This window comes from Eimeria tenella, genomic scaffold (genome assembly GCF_000499545.2).
Source record: "Eimeria tenella Houghton genomic scaffold, Eth_scaff13, whole genome shotgun sequence".
NCBI classification, from domain to species: Eukaryota; Apicomplexa; class Conoidasida; order Eucoccidiorida; family Eimeriidae; genus Eimeria; species Eimeria tenella.
In genome coordinates, this window is record NW_013541502.1 from 8,177 (window position 1) to 28,854 (window position 20,678).

General features: G+C 48.5%; 3 protein-coding genes across 3 annotated transcripts; 1 reads left to right on the plus strand and 2 right to left on the minus strand.

Annotated features, from left to right (window-relative positions):
- Positions 1 to 1,354: 1,354 nt before the first annotated feature.
- On the minus strand, positions 1,355 to 7,304 carry ETH_00001030 (G1 to S phase transition protein, putative; the record flags this gene model as incomplete). The annotated part of the gene is made up of 12 exons (XM_013373279.1): positions 1,355 to 1,404; positions 1,779 to 1,851; positions 2,123 to 2,232; positions 2,586 to 2,889; positions 3,264 to 3,330; positions 3,481 to 3,629; positions 4,025 to 4,203; positions 4,584 to 4,689; positions 5,092 to 5,208; positions 5,915 to 6,321; positions 6,605 to 6,859; positions 7,259 to 7,304. The coding sequence occupies 12 exons, from the start codon at positions 7,302 to 7,304 to the stop codon at positions 1,355 to 1,357; spliced, it is 1,863 nt and encodes a 620-aa protein (XP_013228733.1).
- A 4,113-nt stretch (positions 7,305 to 11,417) lies between these two features.
- Positions 11,418 to 12,803, plus strand: ETH_00001035 (uncharacterized protein; the record flags this gene model as incomplete). The annotated part of the gene is made up of 1 exon (XM_013373280.1): positions 11,418 to 12,803. The coding sequence occupies one exon, from the start codon at positions 11,418 to 11,420 to the stop codon at positions 12,801 to 12,803; it is 1,386 nt and encodes a 461-aa protein (XP_013228734.1).
- A 1,132-nt stretch (positions 12,804 to 13,935) lies between these two features.
- On the minus strand, positions 13,936 to 19,631 carry ETH_00001040 (AGC kinase, putative; the record flags this gene model as incomplete). Its single annotated transcript, XM_013373281.1, has 8 exons — positions 13,936 to 14,772; positions 15,329 to 15,375; positions 15,784 to 15,926; positions 16,351 to 16,496; positions 17,108 to 17,240; positions 17,516 to 17,667; positions 18,527 to 18,643; positions 19,542 to 19,631. The coding sequence occupies 8 exons, from the start codon at positions 19,629 to 19,631 to the stop codon at positions 13,936 to 13,938; spliced, it is 1,665 nt and encodes a 554-aa protein (XP_013228735.1).
- Between the last annotated feature and the right edge of the window lie 1,047 nt (positions 19,632 to 20,678).

Below are 20,678 nucleotides of genomic sequence, written 5' to 3' on the forward strand. Positions count from 1 at the left end.
AAACCTGAAGTGTATCGACCGGCGACGACACCCGAGTTGAACTTGCAGGAAAGCGCACGAAAAAACCTTCGAAACCGAAAAACCAACTTCAAATAAAATTACTTTCAAGTTTATCACCAAGTGGGAGAAAATTCAAAGAGAAATAAACCTAATTCGCTGCAAACCGCGCCCAACTCGACGCGCAGCAGCTAGCAACCAATGGCTAGCGTGTGCGCTGAGACGACCCCAACTGCCGCCGCTTTCGCCGCTTTCCCCGACATCTCAAACATAATTTCCCATTAGTTATTTAATTTCAAACAAAGTGACTGCTTTCTTCCAGTAATTTAAACATTTTCGCCGCCGCCGGACCAGCTGTACATACACCCCAGCGCCGCTCTGTGCAACGCGTCCAAACAGTCCACCAAGCGCCGCCAGTTCCCCTCAGCAACTCAGAACACCCGCGGCCGAAGAAGTCTTTTTTAATCAATTTTAAATAAAATAAATAAATTAAACATAAATAAAAATTAAACCGAAAAGAAAGACCTGCTAGCAACTCTGCTTTCCCGCTATACGGCGCAGCAGCAGCGCCTGCAGCTCCTGCCCTCGCTCCCCTCTAACTGCAGCAGGACTCATGCCTCATTTTTTTAAAACTATTTTAATTTAATTCAAACATATCTTTTCTGTTCATGTTTCGAGGCACACTCCCCTGCTTCCCGTCTCCAGAAAGTTTCAAAGACAGCAGCAGCAAATCGGCCGCAGCAGCAGATCGGCTGCAGCAGCAAATCGGCTAGAGCAGCTCGTCCAGGCCAGTGAGTTGCTGCTCGGGTGTACGTACACTCCATTCGCAGCAGCAGGGCCTTTATCCAGCCCCTTAGTTACACCAGTTCACTAGTTAAGAAGTGTATTTGCGGGGAGGAAAAACAAAGAGGGAAATGAATTTTAGTTGTTTGGTTCCCACCAGAACAAGAACTGCAGGGCCCTCTGAGGTGTCTGTACACCCCATGAGGTGTTTGTACACCCCATGAGGTGTCTGTGCACCCCATGAGGTGTCTGTACACCTCACTTGGCTCTTGAACTACTGCACAATTTGAAATTGAATTTCATTTATTTAGTTTTGTTTGGCCATTACAAATGGGGGTCCTTTGCTCTTAATTTAATCTTCTGATGAACTTTTGAATCGGCCAAAGGCTCCTCTAAAAAACGAATGGGGTGTACGTACACCCCAACCCACACGGCCACGGACCCGCAGCCTCCACAGCTCAACTCCTTCACACACTTTTCTTTTCTTCGTTTTCTTTTTTTCCTTTTTTCCTTTTTCCGTTTTTCCAGTTCCTTCTATCCGTTGTCTTCAGCCCTTCAGGTGTACGTACACCTCCTACGCAAACTCAAGAATCTTTGTCACGCGCCCAGCAGCTATCGTTTTGCCTGCAGAATAAAATTAAAATAAAATGAACTACAATAAAATATATCAAAAAAAAATAAAATACAATAAAAGCTTTACATGCACTCCAGCTCTCCCGCTGCATGCAGCGCTGCACTGACCTCAGCAACACAAGTAGCAAAAAGGTCTCTTATGTTTTGCTGCTGCAGCTGCTATTGCTGCTGCTGTTGCTGCTGCTTTTGCTTCTTATATGCACTCCCAGCGGAGTGTCTGTCCACCGGAGGCGCAGCATGCAATTAAATCTGCATTAATGGCTAAAACTAAGTTCATTTTCGGCCCTTTAAATTAAATAACAAAAACAAACAATTAACATCTCCAACACTTTGAATTCAAATTAAATCACAAACAAAATAATTACCTTCGTCGCGTAGAGTGAATCGCCCCAACTGAGAACACGCCTCGTACTCCTCCATACACATTGGCTTCGACAGCTGCAGCAGCAGCAGCAGCAACAACAACGGCAGCAGCAGCAGCAGCAACAACAACGGCAGCAGCAGCGGCAGCAACAACAAGGGCAGCAGCAGCGGCAGAGAAGAAGTATTTCGTATAGGCAGGGCAAGAAAAGACATTAATCGATAAATCCGCGCTGCAGCTGAAGTGCTTTTCGCTGCACTGGCCGGAGCAGCACGCAGATGGGAGTAGCTGCCCTCTGGCAAATAGGGCCAAGGGTGTAGGGTGTAGGGTTTAGGGTTTAGGGTTTACTATGATCTCGACGCTGACGAGGCAGTCGCTGGTAACGAACTGGGGATTTGTTTTTTTCTTTTTTCCGTCAGAAGACTCTGCAGGTACACTTGAGGAGCGCGTTTGCTTTTCTCAGAACGAAACGAACAAAGCCTTGAAAGCAACCCCAAACGAGCACCCCGCCCGCCCAAACCCCAGCAAAACACGCAAGGCCTGTTGCCCAGCGCGCCTGCAGGCGCGCATGCACGCATGCACGCGCGCCTGCACGCATGCACGCCTGCAGGCGCGCCTGCACGCCTGCAGGCGCGCCTGCACGCATGCAGGCGCGCCTGCACGCCTGCACGCCTGCAGGCGCGCATGCAGGCCGGGTGTACGTACACCGGAGCGGCGCTGCGCAGAGGCGCGGCCGCGACGCCGCGCACGCACACGCCGCCGCCTGCGGCGCCCGCAGCACCCCCAACGGCCCCGCGCACGCAAAACTGACCCAAAATCCTGCCGAGGACGACCTCCTCGCGCGCCGTGTGGACGTGCATGACGCAGGCGTAGCCCGCAGTCAGCAGCGGGCGGTGCTCGAGCAAGTCGAGCACCTTCGCGTAGGCCAGCAGCCGCGCGGCCACGGGGCACGGGCGCGCGGGGCTGCACAGGACGGCGCCGGCGGCGAGGGCGTCTTCTTCGCAGCCGAGCAGCTTGAGGCGGACGTTTTCGCCGACGGAGGCGGCGGCCACTTCGGCCTCGTCCAGGAACACCCCGCCGACCTTCACGCGTTTTTTCTGCGGCAGCAGCAGCGCCTGCGCGGCCCCCAAACCCCAAACCCTAAACCCTAAACCCTCGGCCCTGGCCCTTCGCTTCGGCGCTGCGCGCCGGCCCTGGGGCGGCGCGGTGGGGTGTCGGCGTGCGGGGGCGGGGGACGGCGCCCGCAACCCGCAACCCGAAACCCTAAACCCTAAACCCTAAACCCTGGACCCTGATGTCTGCACTCTGGAGCCCCGTGCTGCGCTATGTGTGGGGCGACTGGGGAGGGGCTGCGGTCAGAACGGGAGCGGGGTGCCGACAAGCAGCAGTGTGCGCATGCGTTTGCATGCATGCGCATTTGCATGCACGCCTGCAAACGCATGCACTTCCATGCACCCAAATGCATCCATGCAAACGCATGCACGCTTACTTCCATGCCGTAAGTCACAGTGCCGGCCTCGACTTTGCCCAGCGCTGTGACGCCGTTGTCTTTGTAGCTGCAGCACAGTTGCAAACATAGGAATGCTCTTTAAACCCTAAACCCTAAACCCTAAACCCCAAATCCTAAACCCTACACCCCAAACCCCAACCCCAACCCCTATAGTCCAACCCCCAAACCCCAAACCCTAAACCCTAAACCCTCTCACCCGTCGAGAATGGGGATTCGGAGTGGTGCGTCTGGGTTTCGGGGCGGAGGGTTTAGCGAGTCGAGGACTTCGAAGAGAGTTGGCTCTTCGGGGGAGTACCAACTCGCCCGCGGCTCGAAGCAGGGGCTTCCTGGCCGCGACACGTGGCACTGCATGCATGCATGCATGCATGCATGCATGCAACGAACTCGAACTTGGGGCTTTTCACACGCATGCAAACGCGTGCAAATGCATGCATGCACAGGCATGCTTATGGCATATACTTGGGGACTTTGGAAATGGGGCTTTTGAAATGCATGCAATACTGCATGCATGCATCAAACAGATACTTCACAGAACTTGAAATTGGGGCTTTTGAAGTGCATGCAACACTGCATGTATGTATGCATGCATGCATGCATGCATGCATGGAGTTGCTGGGTTATCCCAAGGCTCTGGGACCACCTGCTCCACCCCCTTCTTAGGGAAGCTCCTTCCGCCCGAGGAAGCTTAGGGTTTAGGGTTTAGGGCTTGGGGTTTAGGGTTTAGGGCTTGGGGTGGGTACCTTGAGGTTTTGGCCGGCGAGTCCGGAAATGGGAATGTAAGAAAGGTTTTTGCCAAAGATAAAACCACAGTTTTGGAAAAAAGTTTTTGTCTTTCTTTGGATTTCACGATAACGTTCTTCACTCCACTGGCAAGTGGACTCGTCCATTTTGTTCACCGCAACCACCAGCTGGCACACCCCTGCAACAAACCCTAAACCCTAAACCCTAAACCCTAAAACCCAAACCCTCAGCCCCAAACCCTAAACCCTAGACCTTGACATTCGGAACCAGGCCCTAAACCCTGAGCACCACACGCGGAGCCCCAACGCGTAGCTCTGGGAACTGAGCTCACAAAATGAAGTCCAAACCCTAAACCCTAAACCCTAAACCCTAAACCCTCGAGGGGTTTTCTCATGAGCCGTGCAATGTGCAGTGGCGCAGAGGTGACTCCAGAAAAAGATAAAAGCAGAAAAGAAACAAAAGAAAGAAACGAAACAAAAAAGGAAAAGAAACAAAAAAGAACAAAAAAGGAAACGAAACAAAAAAGGAAAAGAAGAAAGATAAATGCAAAAGACCCACCGAGGGTTTTAGCCAACAGTGTGTGTTCTCTTGTTTGTCCTCCCTTTTCAAAACCCGTTTCAAATTCTCCTTTTCGAGCAGAAATAATCAGCACCCCCACGTCAGCCTACACCACAAACCCCACAACGCATGCATGCATGCATGCATGCATGCATGCATTGAGTGTACGTACATCCCAGCATGCATGCATGGAGTGTACGCACGCCGCTGCAAAAGAAACATTGAAAGCAAGAGAGTCACCGGGCTCCACAATCAATGGATGCCTGCATGCATGGATGCACGCACGCAAGCATGCGCGCATGCATGCAAGCGAATGCATGCAAAACCCCATGCATGTATGCATGCATGCATGCATGCAAACTGTTGGCAGAGAGCGCCTAGAACAGAACGGCACTTCCGAAGGCCCCCCAACGTCCCCAACAACCCGCATGCACTCCTACAAGCACGCATGCGTGCATGCATGCATGCAGCTCCAAACGCATGCATGCATGCATGCATGCATGCGGACCTGGGCTGCGCCTTCAATCATGTTGGGGACGAAGGCTTTGTGGCCTGGAGCGTCCAAAAGAGTAAAGCGCCGATTTGGAGTGCTGAAGGCGGCGCGGCCCACTTCCACTGTTTTGCCCTAAATAAATAAATAGATAAATAAATAAAATAAATAAAATAATTAATTAACTCTAATTAATTAATTTAATTAGTTGGGGAGTTGGAGAGAGGAGAAGAGCTGAGGTTACAAATGCAAGAGTGAAATTCAACTGGCAGCGAAACTATGAATAAGTCAGAAAAAGTGAAATTAATCAAATAAAGAGGACTTAAAAGGAAATAAAAGGCGAAGGAAACCACGAATTGAAGGCAGAAAAGAATTGAAATAAAAGAAATAAAAGAAATAAATAAAGAATTGAATAAAATAAGATATACAACCAAACAAACAAACAATTAATGAATTAATTAATTAATAATTGCCTATTGTCTTTCTTCCTCATTAGCATCCACAACAAAGGCCAAAAGCCATGAATATAAACCAGAAAAAGAATCAAAATAGAGGAAATAAAACGAAGAAAATAAAGCACTAAAGACACCAAACAAATCAGCCAATGAATTAATTAACCAATTAACTCATTAACTAATTGATTAATTTACAATTAAAAGAATTACATTTTGCCGTTCCTCCTCGTTGGTGTCCATGAGAAATGCCAAAAACCACGAATTGAAACAACCAAAAACAATCAAAATAAAGGAAATAAAAGGAATAAAACACGAAAACAAACGAGCAAACGAACCAACAAACAAACAAATGAACTAATCGCCAAACTAATCGCCAAAAGCTTTACTTTTTGCCGTTCCTCCTCGTTGGTGTCCATGACAAATGCCAAAAACCACGAGTCTCTGTTTTTGTCTTTGGCTTCTTTTTCGTACTTCTCTATTGTCCTCACATCCACCCCCCCCGTCAAAAACAAAATGTTTCCACAAGTGGTGCTTTTGCCGGCGTCGACATGGCCGATGAAAACAATGTTCAAGTGGGGCCTCGCGTCGGGGCCCCTGCGCGGGGTTTTGCCCGCGGGGGCCCCCGGGGGGCCCCCCAGGGGGGCCCCCCCGGGGCCCCCCTCCTCGCCCTCCAGGTCCGAGCCCTCCACTTCTGCTGCTGCTGCTGCTGCTGCGCAGCAGCTCGCGGGCGATCGCGGCGAGCAGCAGCCCGCGTCCAACGCGGAGGAGCTCGGGTCAGCCGCCAGCTCTTCAGCTGCATGCAGCAGCAGCAGCAGCAGCAGCAGCAGCAGCAGGGGGAGGGGGAACGGGTTTGCGCAGGTCTCGCGCGCGCATGCATGCGGCATAGAGGGATTTAAAGTGGGAAATCTTTCGAATTTTATATAATAGGATATACATCTTTGAGCTAATTACCACACACGCTCCGCAGATGTACATATACATATATATATTTGCTGCAGAAACAGGAATCAAACACAGAACCACACTTCCGCTGCAGCAGCAGCAGCAGCAGCAGCAGCAGGAGGCGTAGGCCTCACCTTCATCTTCCCAAGTCTTCTCAGTCACAGAGGCAGCCTCCAGACTCTTGCAGAGCTCCCCCACCTGAGCGGCCTCGGGGGCCCCCAAGGGGGCCCCTGCAGGCTGCGGCTCGGGGGTCCCCAGGGGGGCCCCTGCGGCCTGCGGCTCCGGGGGCCCCACGGGGGGGGCCCCCGGCTGAGGCTCCGGGTGCCCCACGGGGGCCCCTGAGGGCTGCGGCTCTTTGGAGCTGTACGTCGGCAGGACAAAGGGCCGGCCTGCAGCGCAGAGAGGGGAAATGGGGGGGGCCTTTCGTGCAGAATGAAACTCTAAAGCTGGCCGATTCGCATGCAGACCCGCCACTTCGGTGCAACAAAATCGCGATTTTCACGGAATAAATGCAACTTGTCAACAAGAAAAGGTATTATTCATCAATAAATCCGAAAAAAATGAAAAAATCGAATATTTTGAGCTGCGGGTACAGCTGAACGAAGCGGATCGCGGAAACTTGAATTCGCGTCTGAGGTGTACAGACACCTCGATCCGCAAGCAGTTTCCTCCAGACTTGAAAGTCTGAAGATAAATTTCACTTTAAAAATGGCATTTTAGGACAGAAGTAAACGCATGCATTGTTCGCATGCAACTGGATTTGTGCAGCAGCAGCAGCAGCAACTCACCTGGGATGAACTCCGGGGCGTTTGTGTTGAAAGAGTATTTTGACATTTTCGAAAAAGACAAACAAAAAGAAGTCAAGAAGGAGCTCTTGAGGAACTCCCTCTGCCCCTCAGCAGCAGCCACAGCCGAGGTGAGCTCTAGGCGGCAAATGCCCGCAGCAGCAGCAGCAGCAGCAGCAGCACCAAAACAAGTTAACAACTGCCTCGCCTCTCCTTAACTAACGAATCCTTCACTAACAAATCTCACTCAGCCGCAGGGCCCTATTCGCGAGCCTCCACCGTTCGTACTCCTACAGCCAAAGCATGCACAGCAGCAGCAGCAGCAGCAGCAGCAGCAGCAGCAGCCGGTGTGCTGCTGCTGCTGCTGCGGCAACAGTACATTTCCGAGCGTCCAGCGTCTGGCTTTTCGCCCCTCAGCTTAAATAATTAAAACTTTTACTTTTATTTAATTTAGTTTATTTGAATTTAATTTTATTTCATTTGCTGCTGCGGTCGCCCTCCGCAGCTTCGTGCTGCTGCTGCAGCGACGCTCACTGCACCAGTTCAGCGCGGAAGTCCTCTTAGAGTGAATCTCGATTTATATTTCCTTCTTAAATAAATAAATTAAATTATTTAAAATGATATTAAATAGATTTTTATTATAAAATTAAACAACCTGGAGCAGCAGCTGCAGTGTCAGTACACTGCGCTGCTGCTGCTTGAATTGCTGCTGCAGCGCAGCAGCAAGACAAGTTGCATTTCATTATTAATTAAATCCTCTCAAAGCCAAAACAGCTTTAAGCAAATGCAGCATAGCTCAAAACGAACAGCGCTGCTGCTTTTGCTGCTGCTGCTGCTGCTGCAGCAAATTTGCTGCTGCTGCTGCTGCAGCAACTAGCAAAATTCGAATTTGTCTGCAGATCTGTTGCCTGGCTGGAGCTTACTAACGCTAGAAAAGTTCCTTTATCTTTTTATTTTCTTTTTTGAAATATTTTTTGCCTTTTTCTGTTTTCTTTTATTTATTCTTCACTTTTGAATATTTCAATTTCAAATCTTTTTTGCTTTTACTTTCTCACCCCCTTGCCTTTTTCTATTCTCTAATTTCTTTTTAATTACTTTTTTAATTTCTTTTAAATTTCTTTTATGAGTTCTTTTATTTCTTGTTATTTCTTTTTATTTTCTTTCTGTTCCTTCTTTTTCTCCTCCTTTCATGTTTCCTGTCGAGGCTAAACCAGCAAAAGAAAAACAATTTAATTTAACTTCCTTGTTAAATTTTAAATTTCGAAATAAACATTTTAAATTAGTTTTTAATTTGAAAATCGGAAATAAACATTTTTAATCAGCAGCAAAATACTTTGGTGTCTTTTGCAGCACTCTGGGGCTCTTTGAGGCATTTCAAAGCTTCTCAAGCTGCTGAATGAGTTTTAATTCCTAAAAGCCTATTTAAAAAGGATTATAAAAAGATTATTTAAAGCATTTTTGAGACAATTTAAATCAATTTAAGACTATTTAAAAGATTCAGGAGCACCCAGAGTGCTGCTGCTGCTGCTGCTGCTGCTGCTGGCTGGGCAGGTCCATTTGCTGCAGGTTTCCTGCTGCTGCGCTTCAGTAGCTCAGCAGCAAACAGCAAATTGAAATGCTGCACCTTCTTCTCTAGCAAGTCATACTAAGCCCTGGGGGCCCCGGCCTTTGAAGGGGCCCCTTACCAGCAGCTCTGGCGGGCCCTTCTCGCTCAAAAGAAAATAAAATACCCTTAAGGGGGCCCCTAAGGGAAATAGCCCCAACAAGAGAGCCAACAGGGGCCCCTGGGGCCCAAAAGAGGGGCCCCTGGGGCCCCAAAGAGAGGCACTGGGGCCCCAAAGAGGGGCCCCTGGGGCCCCAAAGCGGAGGCCCTGGGGCCCCAAAGCGGGGCCCCTGGGGCCTCCGGGGCCCTAATGGGGGGTACCTAGGACCCCAAAGCGGAAGCCCTGGGGCCCCAAAGCGGGACCCCTGGGGCCCCAAAGAGGGGCCCCTGGGGTCCCAAAGGGGGGCCCTAAAGGGTGGACCCTGGGGCCCCAAAGAGGGGCAAATATATGTTGAGCAAGTCTTTTGTCACTTCTAACAAGTTCAAAGACTTTCTCTTCCAGCTTTTTCTTCCACTCAAGGGAAAAGAAGAATAATATATCCAAAAGAATAATATCTTTATTTATTTTCGCAAATTCCACTTCCCCAAATTTTCACCGAAATCTCAAAGCAGCTAAAATAGCACTTTTCCCCTCAGAAAATTTGGCCGCGGGGCGCTTGTGGGTAAAAGGCTAAAAAGTCCTGGGGGCTCTTTTGATTTCAATCCTTTTGATTTGTTTAATAAAAGATAAAATAAAACTTTTAAAATTAATATATATAAGAATATATGTCTAATAAAAGATAAAATAAAACATTTTAAACTGTTTAAATTGAAATTGTTTCGAAATTGATTGCGAACTCCCTCGGCGAGATGTTCATGCAAGAAAGTCCTTTTGGATTTTTCCAACTCGAAGTTCGACTAAGGCCGCCAGTCTTTTCATTTTTTTCTTTTTTAGTTTTTTATTTAAAAATAAAAACACTTCTATTTCCTTTCTGTCGAATGTGGTTGTCAGAAAAATGCAGTTTATATGATAAGTAGCCAAGCTGGCTTCCTGGAGGCACTTGTGCAAGTGCAGGAGTCTAAAGGCAGAAACACATGCACTATTTAGAAAAAGAAAAAACTTTTTGGAAAAGTTTTTGCAAGCATAATTATATTTTAAAGGGCAAAAAGGAAAAGAGGCAAAGTCTCAAATTTGCAAAAGACAGAGGCGCGGGGATTCAAAGCCGTGGCTGAAAAGGAATCGCCGTGAAAAGAAGGAAGTTTATTAGAATACAGTGAAAGAGATAAAACAAATAATATTTATCGTTGTTAAAAAGATAAAAGAGAAATATTTTTAATGTTTTGCTGTTGAAGCTGTTCGTTTTCAATAGCTGAAACGCGAAAGTCAGTGATGTGGCATATTGAAGGCACTGTACTAAAGATCAGGGGCTACAATCGAGCAAAAAAATTGGGAAAGAAGGATTAAAAGTCAAAATTTGAATATAGAGAATGAAATGAAGAAGATTAAACGGATTAAATTGCAGATAAGATGCAGGAAAGTAAGGAAACGAAACAAATTGAACAGTTTTGGCTGCCTGGGCTCTTGAAAAGCAGCCTTAAACTTCTCAAATTTCAAGTTTAAAAGTAAAGAAATGAAATATCATTTAAATGATGTTTCACCCACTCAAGAGTGACGGGACTCTGCGGTGCATTCATTCAGGAAGAATAACCTGCGGCGCTTCTACTTCATACGCCTTCCCGCCGCGGGTCTTTAGGAGTTCTGAAAAGGTATTAATTGTTTTCTGGTAAACAGATATGTCAAAGAATCTTTTTTAGTGAATAGAGATGTAAAAAGAGTTCAGGATGAACAGACGCAGAGCAAAAATTCATGTTTGCAAACGGCATCGAGAGCACGATTTCACGAAAACGGTGTGAACACTGCTAAGCTAGATAGCACCGCTCGCATTAAATTAATTTTTTCCTTTTAATTTTATTTTTTTTTTAGTTTTTGCAGACATTTCAATTTCAGAGCAGCTTCCACTGTCACTGGATCCTCGGGTGCTGGTCAGTTGGTGGGTTGCGAGCATGCGTGCAGTGATCTGTTCTGGAACTTTGCAGCCTCTGTATGAAGCCACAGAGTTTCTCATTTTATAAATACAGATTAAATGAATTTCTAAACAAAGAAAGAATATAAATAAAAGATTTCATGCAAAAAAGATGGACCTGTCGGCTGCGGTGCAGACAACCGCGTTCGGGGTTGCCTGCATCACTACTGTGCCACTGTGCGATCACGGGGACCCCGAGAGCAACCAGGAGGATCAATTTGCAAATATTTGCAATTGTTTGATTAGTCTATAATTGTTGCGGAGTTTTGCAGTCAATTTAGCGCGAATAAGGGGCGAATTCCGCGTCAGAGCCTGCAGCAGGCTCATTGCGCAGCAGCTGTTCAGACTGCGGCTTGATCTGGGGGTGGTTTCGCCGCCAGACTGCAAACTCTTCGTTGAAAGAAAAGTAAAAAGAGTTTGCTTCAATATTTTGCGAACGGAGCTGCTCAAAGTGGCAGCACTTGGTATGAACTGGTGTTCACAGTTTGCTGGCAGCATGGAGCCTGCGCAGGCGGGGTCTTCGCCTATTCTGGCCTCCCCCGTTGAAACCCCCCGCAGCAGAGACTCCCGGAAGGATTCAACTGTCCTAGAATTGGCAGATCATGGCCTATTTTTGCCTCTTTCCCCGCGAGACCTCCAGCCGTCGCTGCGTTCCCCGCTGCTGGCGCTGGAGCGCACAGCCACGCCCCTTGAGCTCTGCAGCACTTCCCCCCATGGACCACTGGTCACCCCCGACGCCTGTCCACTCGTGGGCCTCGAGGACCACCGCCGTGTGCGCTTTCGGGACTGCGACGAGGAGTGGCTGCTGACGGAGGAGATGTCGGTGGCCAGCGCTTCGCTGCGGGCCACGGAAGAGGCCCCCCTGGGGCCTCTGGGGGACGCAGCAGCAGCAAAGCTCGACGAAGCCTCCCCTGCTGCAGCAGCAGCAGCAGCAGCGGCGGCGGCGCAGCCCCGTGGCTGCAGATCTCCCCTCGCCGCAGCGTGCAGTGTACGTACACCTGGGGCCGCGCAGCCGGGACGCGCAGCAGCCCGCTGCAGCAGCCCGGGCAGTCCTTTTGCTTCTCCAACTCTGGCAGCTTCTCATTCTTTTCTTTACCAGCAGCAGCTCCGCAGCAGCTCAGTGGACCTTGCTGCTGACCACTGGCTTCCTGCTGCGCGCTGCAGCAGCAGCGGCAGCAGCAGCTCTCGCTGCGCGCCCCGGCGCTGCCCAGCTCGCGCCGACCCGCGCCCCCCGCCACAACACCCACAACCCTCAGCCCCAGCCCCAGCAGCAGCAGCAGCAGCAGCAGCAGCAGCAGCAGCAGGCCCTTCGGGCCCCCGCGGCCGCCGCCACACAGCCCCCGGGGCCCTGCGAACTGCCCTCATTCGCTCAGCCGACGGCAGCGTCCACCGCCGGCCGCTCCACAGGCCTCCGTGTCTGAGTACAACTCAGCCCCCGAAGTCTTGTGTGCGGCTGCAGCAGGAGGCGGGCTGCAGCAGCAGCAGCAGCAGCAGCAGCAGCGGCGGCGGCGGGGGAGGGGGCTGCGGGGGGGCGGCGGCGTGCGGCAGCGCGGAGGCCGCGGGGCCCTGGGCCGCCTCCTGGGGGTCCCACAGCCGCGGGGGGCCCTGGGGGGCCCCCTGGGGCCCCTGGGGGCCCCACATGGGTACAGAGGTGGGGGCCCCCCAGTGGGCCCTCCCCCCAAGGCGCTCTCTGTCGGGCCCGGGGCCCCGGTTCTCCCGGTTTCTAGACCCGGTGGCTGCTGCTGCTGGGGCTGCTGCTGCTGCTGCTGCTGCACCTCTGGCGGGCCCTGGGGGCCCCTGGGGGGGCCCCCACAGGCCTTACCAGCCGCAGCTTTGCCAGCCCGCTGCACTGGTAGATATTGCTTCTTGGGACTTCGAATGAAATGCAATTAAGAGCTCACTAGCACTAGACTTGCTGCACTTGCTGCTGCTGCTGCTGCTGCTCTGATAGCTGCACTTGCTGCTGCACTTGTGTTGGCGCTGCGGCCGAGAGGACCAGTGGACCACTGCGGAAAAGACTCGGCGCTGGAGTGAGGAAAAAAAAGGAATTCAAGTTGGGAGTTGATGGGGTTTTCTATCTTTGCAAAATGCTTAGTGAAGAGTGCATGCGCATGCACTTGGGAAACAGATTAATGACAAATTAAATATTAAATGAACTAGAAATCAAATGCCCAGGCTTTTGAAGGCGCAGGGGCGAAGAGGCTCGCAGACTGTCCGGCGTTGGCCCAGCTTTCTGTTTCATCTTTTGCAAATGGACTCAGCCGAACAAATAAAATGAAGTGAATTTAAATCAACTGCAGCAGCAACAAACTCTTCAGCAAATGACGCACAGAAACCAGCCAAGACACCTTGCTCTCGCCGCAGAACTAGGAACTGCATGCATGCAAGGCTGCGCATGCATGCACGCTCGTGCATGTCTGCAAAAACACTTTCGCTTCGAGTGTACGTACACCTGGGCCCTATGTACGCATTTAGAACTGCAGAAATACATAAAAACACTTACGCAAATGCGTATGTGTGCATGTGTACACGTGGGTCTAAAGACACAAGCGCATTTCGTTTGCATGCACGCGGACTTCCAAGAAAAGCCTGCACACGCGGTGTATGTACACACTCTTCGCACCAGAAAGCCCACAGAAAGGCAACTGCGCTGTCACAAATAGACAAGTACACACAAAGGCACTTGTAGATTGGCCCGATGGGCGAGTGGCACAAGACGAAATCCATTTCTAAGTGCTGGGCAGCCCCAAGGGGCGGCAGCTCCTCTCCAAATGCATCCATGCATGCAAATCTGCACGCATGCAAATCTGCATGCATGCAAATCTGCATACACGCAAATCTGCATGCACGCAAATCTGCATGCATGCAAATCTGCATGCATGCAAATCTGCACGTATGGAAATCTGCATGCATGCAAATCTCCACGCATGCAAATCTGCATGCATGCAAATCTGCATGCATGCAAATCTGCATGCATGCAGGTTTGCATGCACACAGGGTTGCATGCATGGAAATCACGGGTCTGTTGGCCTTTTCGCGTCTTGAGGTGCTGCTTTCTGCGCCCCCTTTTCCTCAGCTTCGGACTCCGTCTCAGTTTCACTCGCGCGGGCCTTCTGCGCGTGCCGTTTGTCCCACTCTTCCGCAAGTCTGCATTCATTGTTGAACTGTTGTCTCTGGCTTTCGAGGCAGTACTGCAGGCGTTGGACCAAAAGCCGCAAATGGGGGCTTTCCTCTTTGCGAGCACTTCGCAGCAGATAGAGCGGCACTAGCTGCTCCAGCAGGCCCTCCCCGAGCCCGCCGTGGCTGCTGGCTTTGCTGCTGTGGCTGCTGCTGCTCGTGCTGCTGTGGCTGCTGCTGCTCGTGCTGTTGCTGCTGCCGTTCGTGCTGCTGCTGCTGCCTGTGGGAGAATCTGTGCGCTTCTGCGCCGCAACTTCTTCTTCTCTTTTGCCTTCGCCTGCTGCCTCAGTGCTGCAGCTTCCGTGTGTTCTTTGCTCGCTTTGTTGCCTTTCTTTCTCTTCTTTAATATAATCATCTTTGTACTTTTCTTGTCGAGTTCTGTCCATGGCGCTCTCGAGCAAAGTGTGGAAGCGCTTCAGCACGCTGCGCATGCACAGCTCCTGCAGCGGCGGGAACAGCCGGCGCTTGATTTGCTTGTCTTCGTAGTTGAAGTTAAATCCCGATTTGCAATTCGAATTTAAATCAAAACAAGATCCAAAATATGGATGTTGCTTTATTTCTTCAAAGCCCTTTGCGCCGAGACGCTGAGACGGCTCCGCCACCAGCAGCCGCTCCACTAAGTCGCGAGCCAGCGGGTCAAAGTCCGGCGGAAACTCCAAAGCCCCAGATTCTACCTGAACAAATTTAACAAAAAAGAAATAAAATGCGGAATGCATGCATTCCGGCAAGCAAGCCCCGCTCTTCGCGCAGATGCTTCTGCTCATGCAAATGAGCAGAAACGCCTAAATAGCCACATCTTTATGAACATGAAGGTGTATCTTCATCTTTATGAACATAAAAGTGTATATTTTCACAAAAATAAAAATGTATTCAAGTAAAAACAAATATAGTACACACAAATATTCGTGTCCGCTTTTGCCAAAGTGCTCATTTTTGCCTGTTCTCAATGCGTATTAAGCCGCTTTAGTGTAAAGCTTGCTGACCGCTGCACTCGTGCTGCTCATAAATCAGCAGGGCCTTTTGTATTTTGCGTCGCCTTTAGACTATTTTTTCAGCTGGCAGTGATGGCTTAAGAACAGAATTGAATAAATAGACAAATGCAGCACGAAATTGCACGAGAAAAGGTGTATACTGATTCAATAACGAGCTTGCGCTGGGGCACTCAGTCACAAAAGCCGGATTTAAGAAACAAAAGGATAAAATGCGAAATAAATTGACTCGCTTTCTTACGCGCAGCAAGATGAAATAGTCCGTAGAGCCGCCAAAGGGAGGCGTGCCTGCAGAAAATGGAAAAAGAAATAAAATGAGAATTCAGAAGTGTGTGCCGACAACTCCACAAGCTCACAAAATAGACAGCAGCAAATAAACATCTTTTCTGAAAGTATATGAGGGCGCTGACGCACAAAAAAACTTGGGAGTTTTCGTGCACATGCGCATAGGTGAGCTCTTCCCGGCACAGTTAGGCTACGGGTGAAGAGTATAGTGCCATTATGAGTATTTTAAATGTAAATTTGCATTAAAAGATTGAAAAAAAAATTCCTCTTCGATTCCATATGATTAAATATCCCCTTAAACGAGGCATTTCGGGCAAGTTTTCCAGTGCCAAGACCCAGATCTTGCGCCCGAAAGTGGAGTGCAGCAATTCAACTTTTTCTTTTTACTGCAGCGCGCAGCAAAGAACTCACCCGTCAAAATCTGATAAATTGTGCACCCGAGACTCCAAAGATCTCTCAGCTTTCCGCTGTCTTTGTTTTTAATTGCCTCCGGCGCCATGAATTGGGGGGTGCCGACGAAGTGTTGAAACGTGGGCCTCCGGATGGCTCTGCGGCTGCACCAAAAACGAAATTCATGCAATTCACTACAAATGGCGAATAAAAACTGATTAAATAGGACTCAAAATAAAATAAAGTTCAGCAGCAATCGAGGCACATGCATAGGGGCGCTGGAGGAGCTTCAGTCCGGCACAAAAAGCGAATTTTTCTGCATTAATTGCACTAATTGCAATTATGTATAGGCTAGTAAAACAGGAAACTCCGATATGTGCACCCAGCTACAGCCTGCATGCGCAACTCGCGAATCTTCAGCCAGCGGCGCTGCACATTTTTGACCAAACGAGTTCAACAAAAGGACCATTAAACCAATTATTTCAAACTGCAAATAAAAATAATGCATAAATAGATGTTTAAATGAATCAAATTGGTTTAAAATCTTCACAGATGCTCAAATGGATTAAATGGATTTGAAATCTTCACCTGAGGCCCCCACCAAGACAGCCTGCCACCGGGGGAGTGCGGGCCCCCAGGCCCGGCGCCTCCACCTCGGGGTGGTCTAAGTCCATCGCACTGCCGAAGTCAATTATTTTAATTAGACCCTCGCGGCTCAAGACAATATTTTCAGCCTGCAGCAGCAGCGGCAGCGGCAGCAGCAGCAGAAAGGTCAAGTTTTCCGCGGCCAAGAGACGAAAAGCGCAGCCAAAACTGCCCCATATAAACCCCAAGCAAAGAAGAGACAAAATAAAGGCACAAAAAGGACTTCATCATTGAACGCCTTCGAAGCTGCCCCACGGGGCTCTATATGGCGCTCCGCTGCCACTTGCACTGCCGCTGCTGCTGCTGCTGCGGTTGCTGCTGCTGCTGCTGCTGGGTGCACTGCCGTTGTTGCTGCTGCTGCGTGAAGGGCCTCTGACGGTCCTGTGGGGCCCTTGGGGCCCCTCTGCTGCTGCAAGTAAATCCCTAGGGCCCTTAAAAGCCTTAAGAATTTTGGGAAGCTCCTTAAAGATCCTAGGTGCCCCAAAAGGTTCGAAAAGGCCTTGAGAGCTTCACGAGTTTTCGAGGCCTTGGGGCCCCTGGGGGCTCCTGGGGCCCCCAAAGACCGCGAGCAGCTCACAGGAGACTTAGATATGTTTGGGGGCTTTTTTGAAATGCCAGTAAATCCTGGGGGCCCCTAAATACATTTGAAAAGTGTCCTGAGGCCTCAAAACCTTTTTTTGTTTTAATTGCATCCGCTCACCTTCAAATCTCTGTGGACTATGTTTTTGGAGTGTATGTACTCCAGGGCTGAGACAAGTTGCGCTATTATAGTCAAGGCCCATTGCTTGTCCAAGATGCCCGCGAACTTGACGTGATCCCACAGCTCTCCCCCTCTACAAAGAATAAAAATGCAAAAAGAGAATAATAAATAATAATATAATTGCAAAAGTATTTCATTATTTTACGCCCAAGTCGAGATATACCTACACTGCACCCACAACTAGGCCAAGCCTGCGCTGGCGCAGGCCAAACTAACAACGCTGTAGAACTTGCACGCATGCATTTTTGCATGCATGCAGAAAATGCATGCATGTTTTGCATGCATGCAAGTTGCATGCATGCGCGCATGCATGCGAGGCCCTGCAGCTTCTGCGGGGCGCTGACGCACTCTGCAAGTTGGTAAAGAAAACAAACTCTGAACTCGTCTTTGAAAGTGTCCACCAAACGAACCACATTCGGATGGCCCGGCTCATTCAAACGCAGCATTGCGTGGCGCTCCATGCGCACGTCTGCGACTTTGTTTAGCCGCATCACATCGCTCTGCGCAGCAGCACAAGTGCAGCAGCAGCAGCACAAGTGCAGCAGCAGCAGCACAAGTGCAGCAGCAGCAGCAGCAGCACAAGTGCAGTAGCAGCAGCAGCAGCAGCAGTGCAGCAGCAGCGGTGAAAGTGCAGCGGCAGCAGCACAAGTGCAGCAGCAGCAGCGCAAGTGCAGCAGGAACAGCACAAGTGCAGCAGGAACAGACCAAACTCAGAAAAGTAATTTATCCCTTTTAAAAGTAAGAGAAACCGAAGGAAACGAAAAACGACAAAAAGATATACAACTCAAGATCTGCTGCTGGGGCAACTTTGAAGAAATGCAAAAGGTCAAAAGGCCTTTTGCATTTCTTTATTTACTTTTATGACGGCAAAATCCACAGAAGGCATTTTGCCGTCATAAAAGTAAAGGCAAAACAAGTGCGGCTTCAACTTTGGTGCTTTAAAATTAAAAATAAAACAAAATTAAAAATAAAAAGATGAATTGGATGCAACTTTGGTGTTCTCGAGACGTCGAAATGCAAACAATAAAAGAAAATATGAACGAGCTTAAGGGGGTTTGAAACATTCCAACGTCATAAAACTCGGAATTAATATTTCCTTGAATTTATGTTTGATTTTCTGTTTTTAAATTCACTTTATATAAATATTTGTTTATATTTGTTTATATTGCTGAATTTGAACACCTGAAGAGCATGCACTGTTCTTTTGGGTCACTCTGGCATCAAAAGACTTACGGCTGCGGCTGGAATAACTATATGGCTGAGCAATTAAAAGATAGAGGAGTTAATTAATTAATTAATTAATTAATTTAGATCTAATTATTTAACTCGTTGGCAAGAATACTTCTGTTTGGTGTTTACCCTGTTGAAGACTTTCAGCGCGTAGGTGTTGGTGGTTCCTTTCTCGGTGACTTCGAAAACTTCCGAAAAATTTCCATTTCCCAAATATCTTTCGAGTTCAAAATGGTCAAATGTGTACTGAACATAAAAATAGAGCAAAAACGGAAAAAAGTTGGAATAAAATCCAACAAAAAGAACTGAATTGTACAAAAAAAAGAAAGATGAACTGTTCTAGGAAAGATGGACTGTGCTGCAGCAGAGCCTCGATCTTCTAATAGATAGTTGCACTCAAACACTTTGGATAAAAATTGGCGTAGAAATAAATTTAAATGAAGAAGTAAATCCTTTTGAAGATGAATATTAGGAAAAACTCGCTAAGTGGGAGCTGTGTTGCACATTCGGCTTGTAAATTACACTGGCAATTGCCCAGAAATTATTTCACCAAGACCAATTTAAATTAAAAACTCTTATAAAAGAAAGTTGTTTTGATAAAAAACAAAAAGGACAGAAGTACGGAGAAACGGGCCCAGGAAAACGGCCAGACAGACACGCACACACAACGCAACAGTTCAGAAAGGAAATAGAAAGACAGACAGGTAAAGGACACGCAAATAGAATGCCCCCAAATAAAATGGCCAATATATATGGGGAAATGGGCATTTAATATCTCATTTCTTCTTTGTTTTCAGTTTTAGTTCAAGTTTTTTGCTGCACCTGAGACCACGCTGTGTGCGCACCGCGTGGAGGCATCTTACAGGCTATTTTCATGAATGTAAAGAAAGTCTAATAGTGCACAACAAGACAAAAGATGAGTCAAAGGCAGGAGGATTAAGTCGAGGGATTTCAGCAAAGACCACAGCTACTTCAGGCTGGCAACGGTGGTCGATACACCTCGAAAGCAGCTGGCGGCTGTTGAGGCGTTTTCGAGGATTATCGAGGTAATTAATAAATAATGACAAATAAACACACTTGCACTTCAAATATTTTAGGAAAAGAACGCAGGAAAACGGCATTCTAACGGTGTGTAGTGGGTTACCTTTCCATCTGGCGTTTTGGGCGACTGGCGCTGCGGAGGGCGAATTTTCGAGCATCTCGGGTCATCGGAAGTCAAAAATCCTTTTTTCATTTTGAAATTTCGTTGACCAAATAAAATAAGATGCAAAAAACCGCGGAATAGAGAGATCGACTCGCATAGACCGGCAGTGACTGCGTAGTCAGTCAGCCGGAGGAGTCGCGGCGCGAAGAAAGCGAGCCGAATGCAGCGATTTTGGCATAGGTTTGATTTATATTCAAAAATTATTATCATTCAAATTTTTTATACATTTAATGCGCACTTTATTTTAACGAGATAAGCCACTGCCGACACTCGACAGCCAAATCGGCTTCTTGCAAGATGCATGCCCGATCTGCATGCAGAGCAGCAGCTACAATCCAAGGCCCACGTGGGTTAGTTACACCCAAAAAAGTTTTTAAATTAAATTATTCAAAACTAATTACAATTTGTACCAGACTTGGTGTCTTTTTGCACCTCCTGAGCGGGCCACTGGCTGATGTCACTTGTGTCTGCCTGCGCGTATGTGCACAAGTGCAATACACCACTGCACTGTTCTCTTCACCTTGAGAACTAAATATATCTTTTTTCTTTTTGTTAGCTACTCTGTCTTTTATCTGCAACTTCCCACTGCGCTCTCTAGTACATAAGAGTCCACCAGCAGCTCCCCCGATTGCAGTTAAAAACTCGCAGGAGCTCTAAAAAGTCCCCATATTAAGATAGACTGTCTTAAACTCACTAAGCTAGAGCTGCATAAATGCCCCTTCTGGGCCTAAGAGACCACTGGACCTCCCCCCCAAAGGCACATTCTAGGTAATTGCAAGTGGTGCGGAGGAGTCTAGGGGCCAGAGTTGTATATGTTCATGACTGTTTCCACTTGGAAAAAAGTTAAAGACGATTCTGTGGACTTGGAAAAAAATTAAAGACCCAAGTAGCTGGCCAGTGGCCTGCGTGTTGAGCCCCAGATGCACAGGGAGTTTGAAACTGTTATTGCACCATTTGAGGAGCTACAGAAAGCCAAAAAAGAAGAAAAGCGCGACAAATAAACAACTCGGAAAGACCGCCTAGTGTTCTGTTGCACAACTCAAAAAAGAAACAGCGAAGGCGACAGAGACCGCAGGG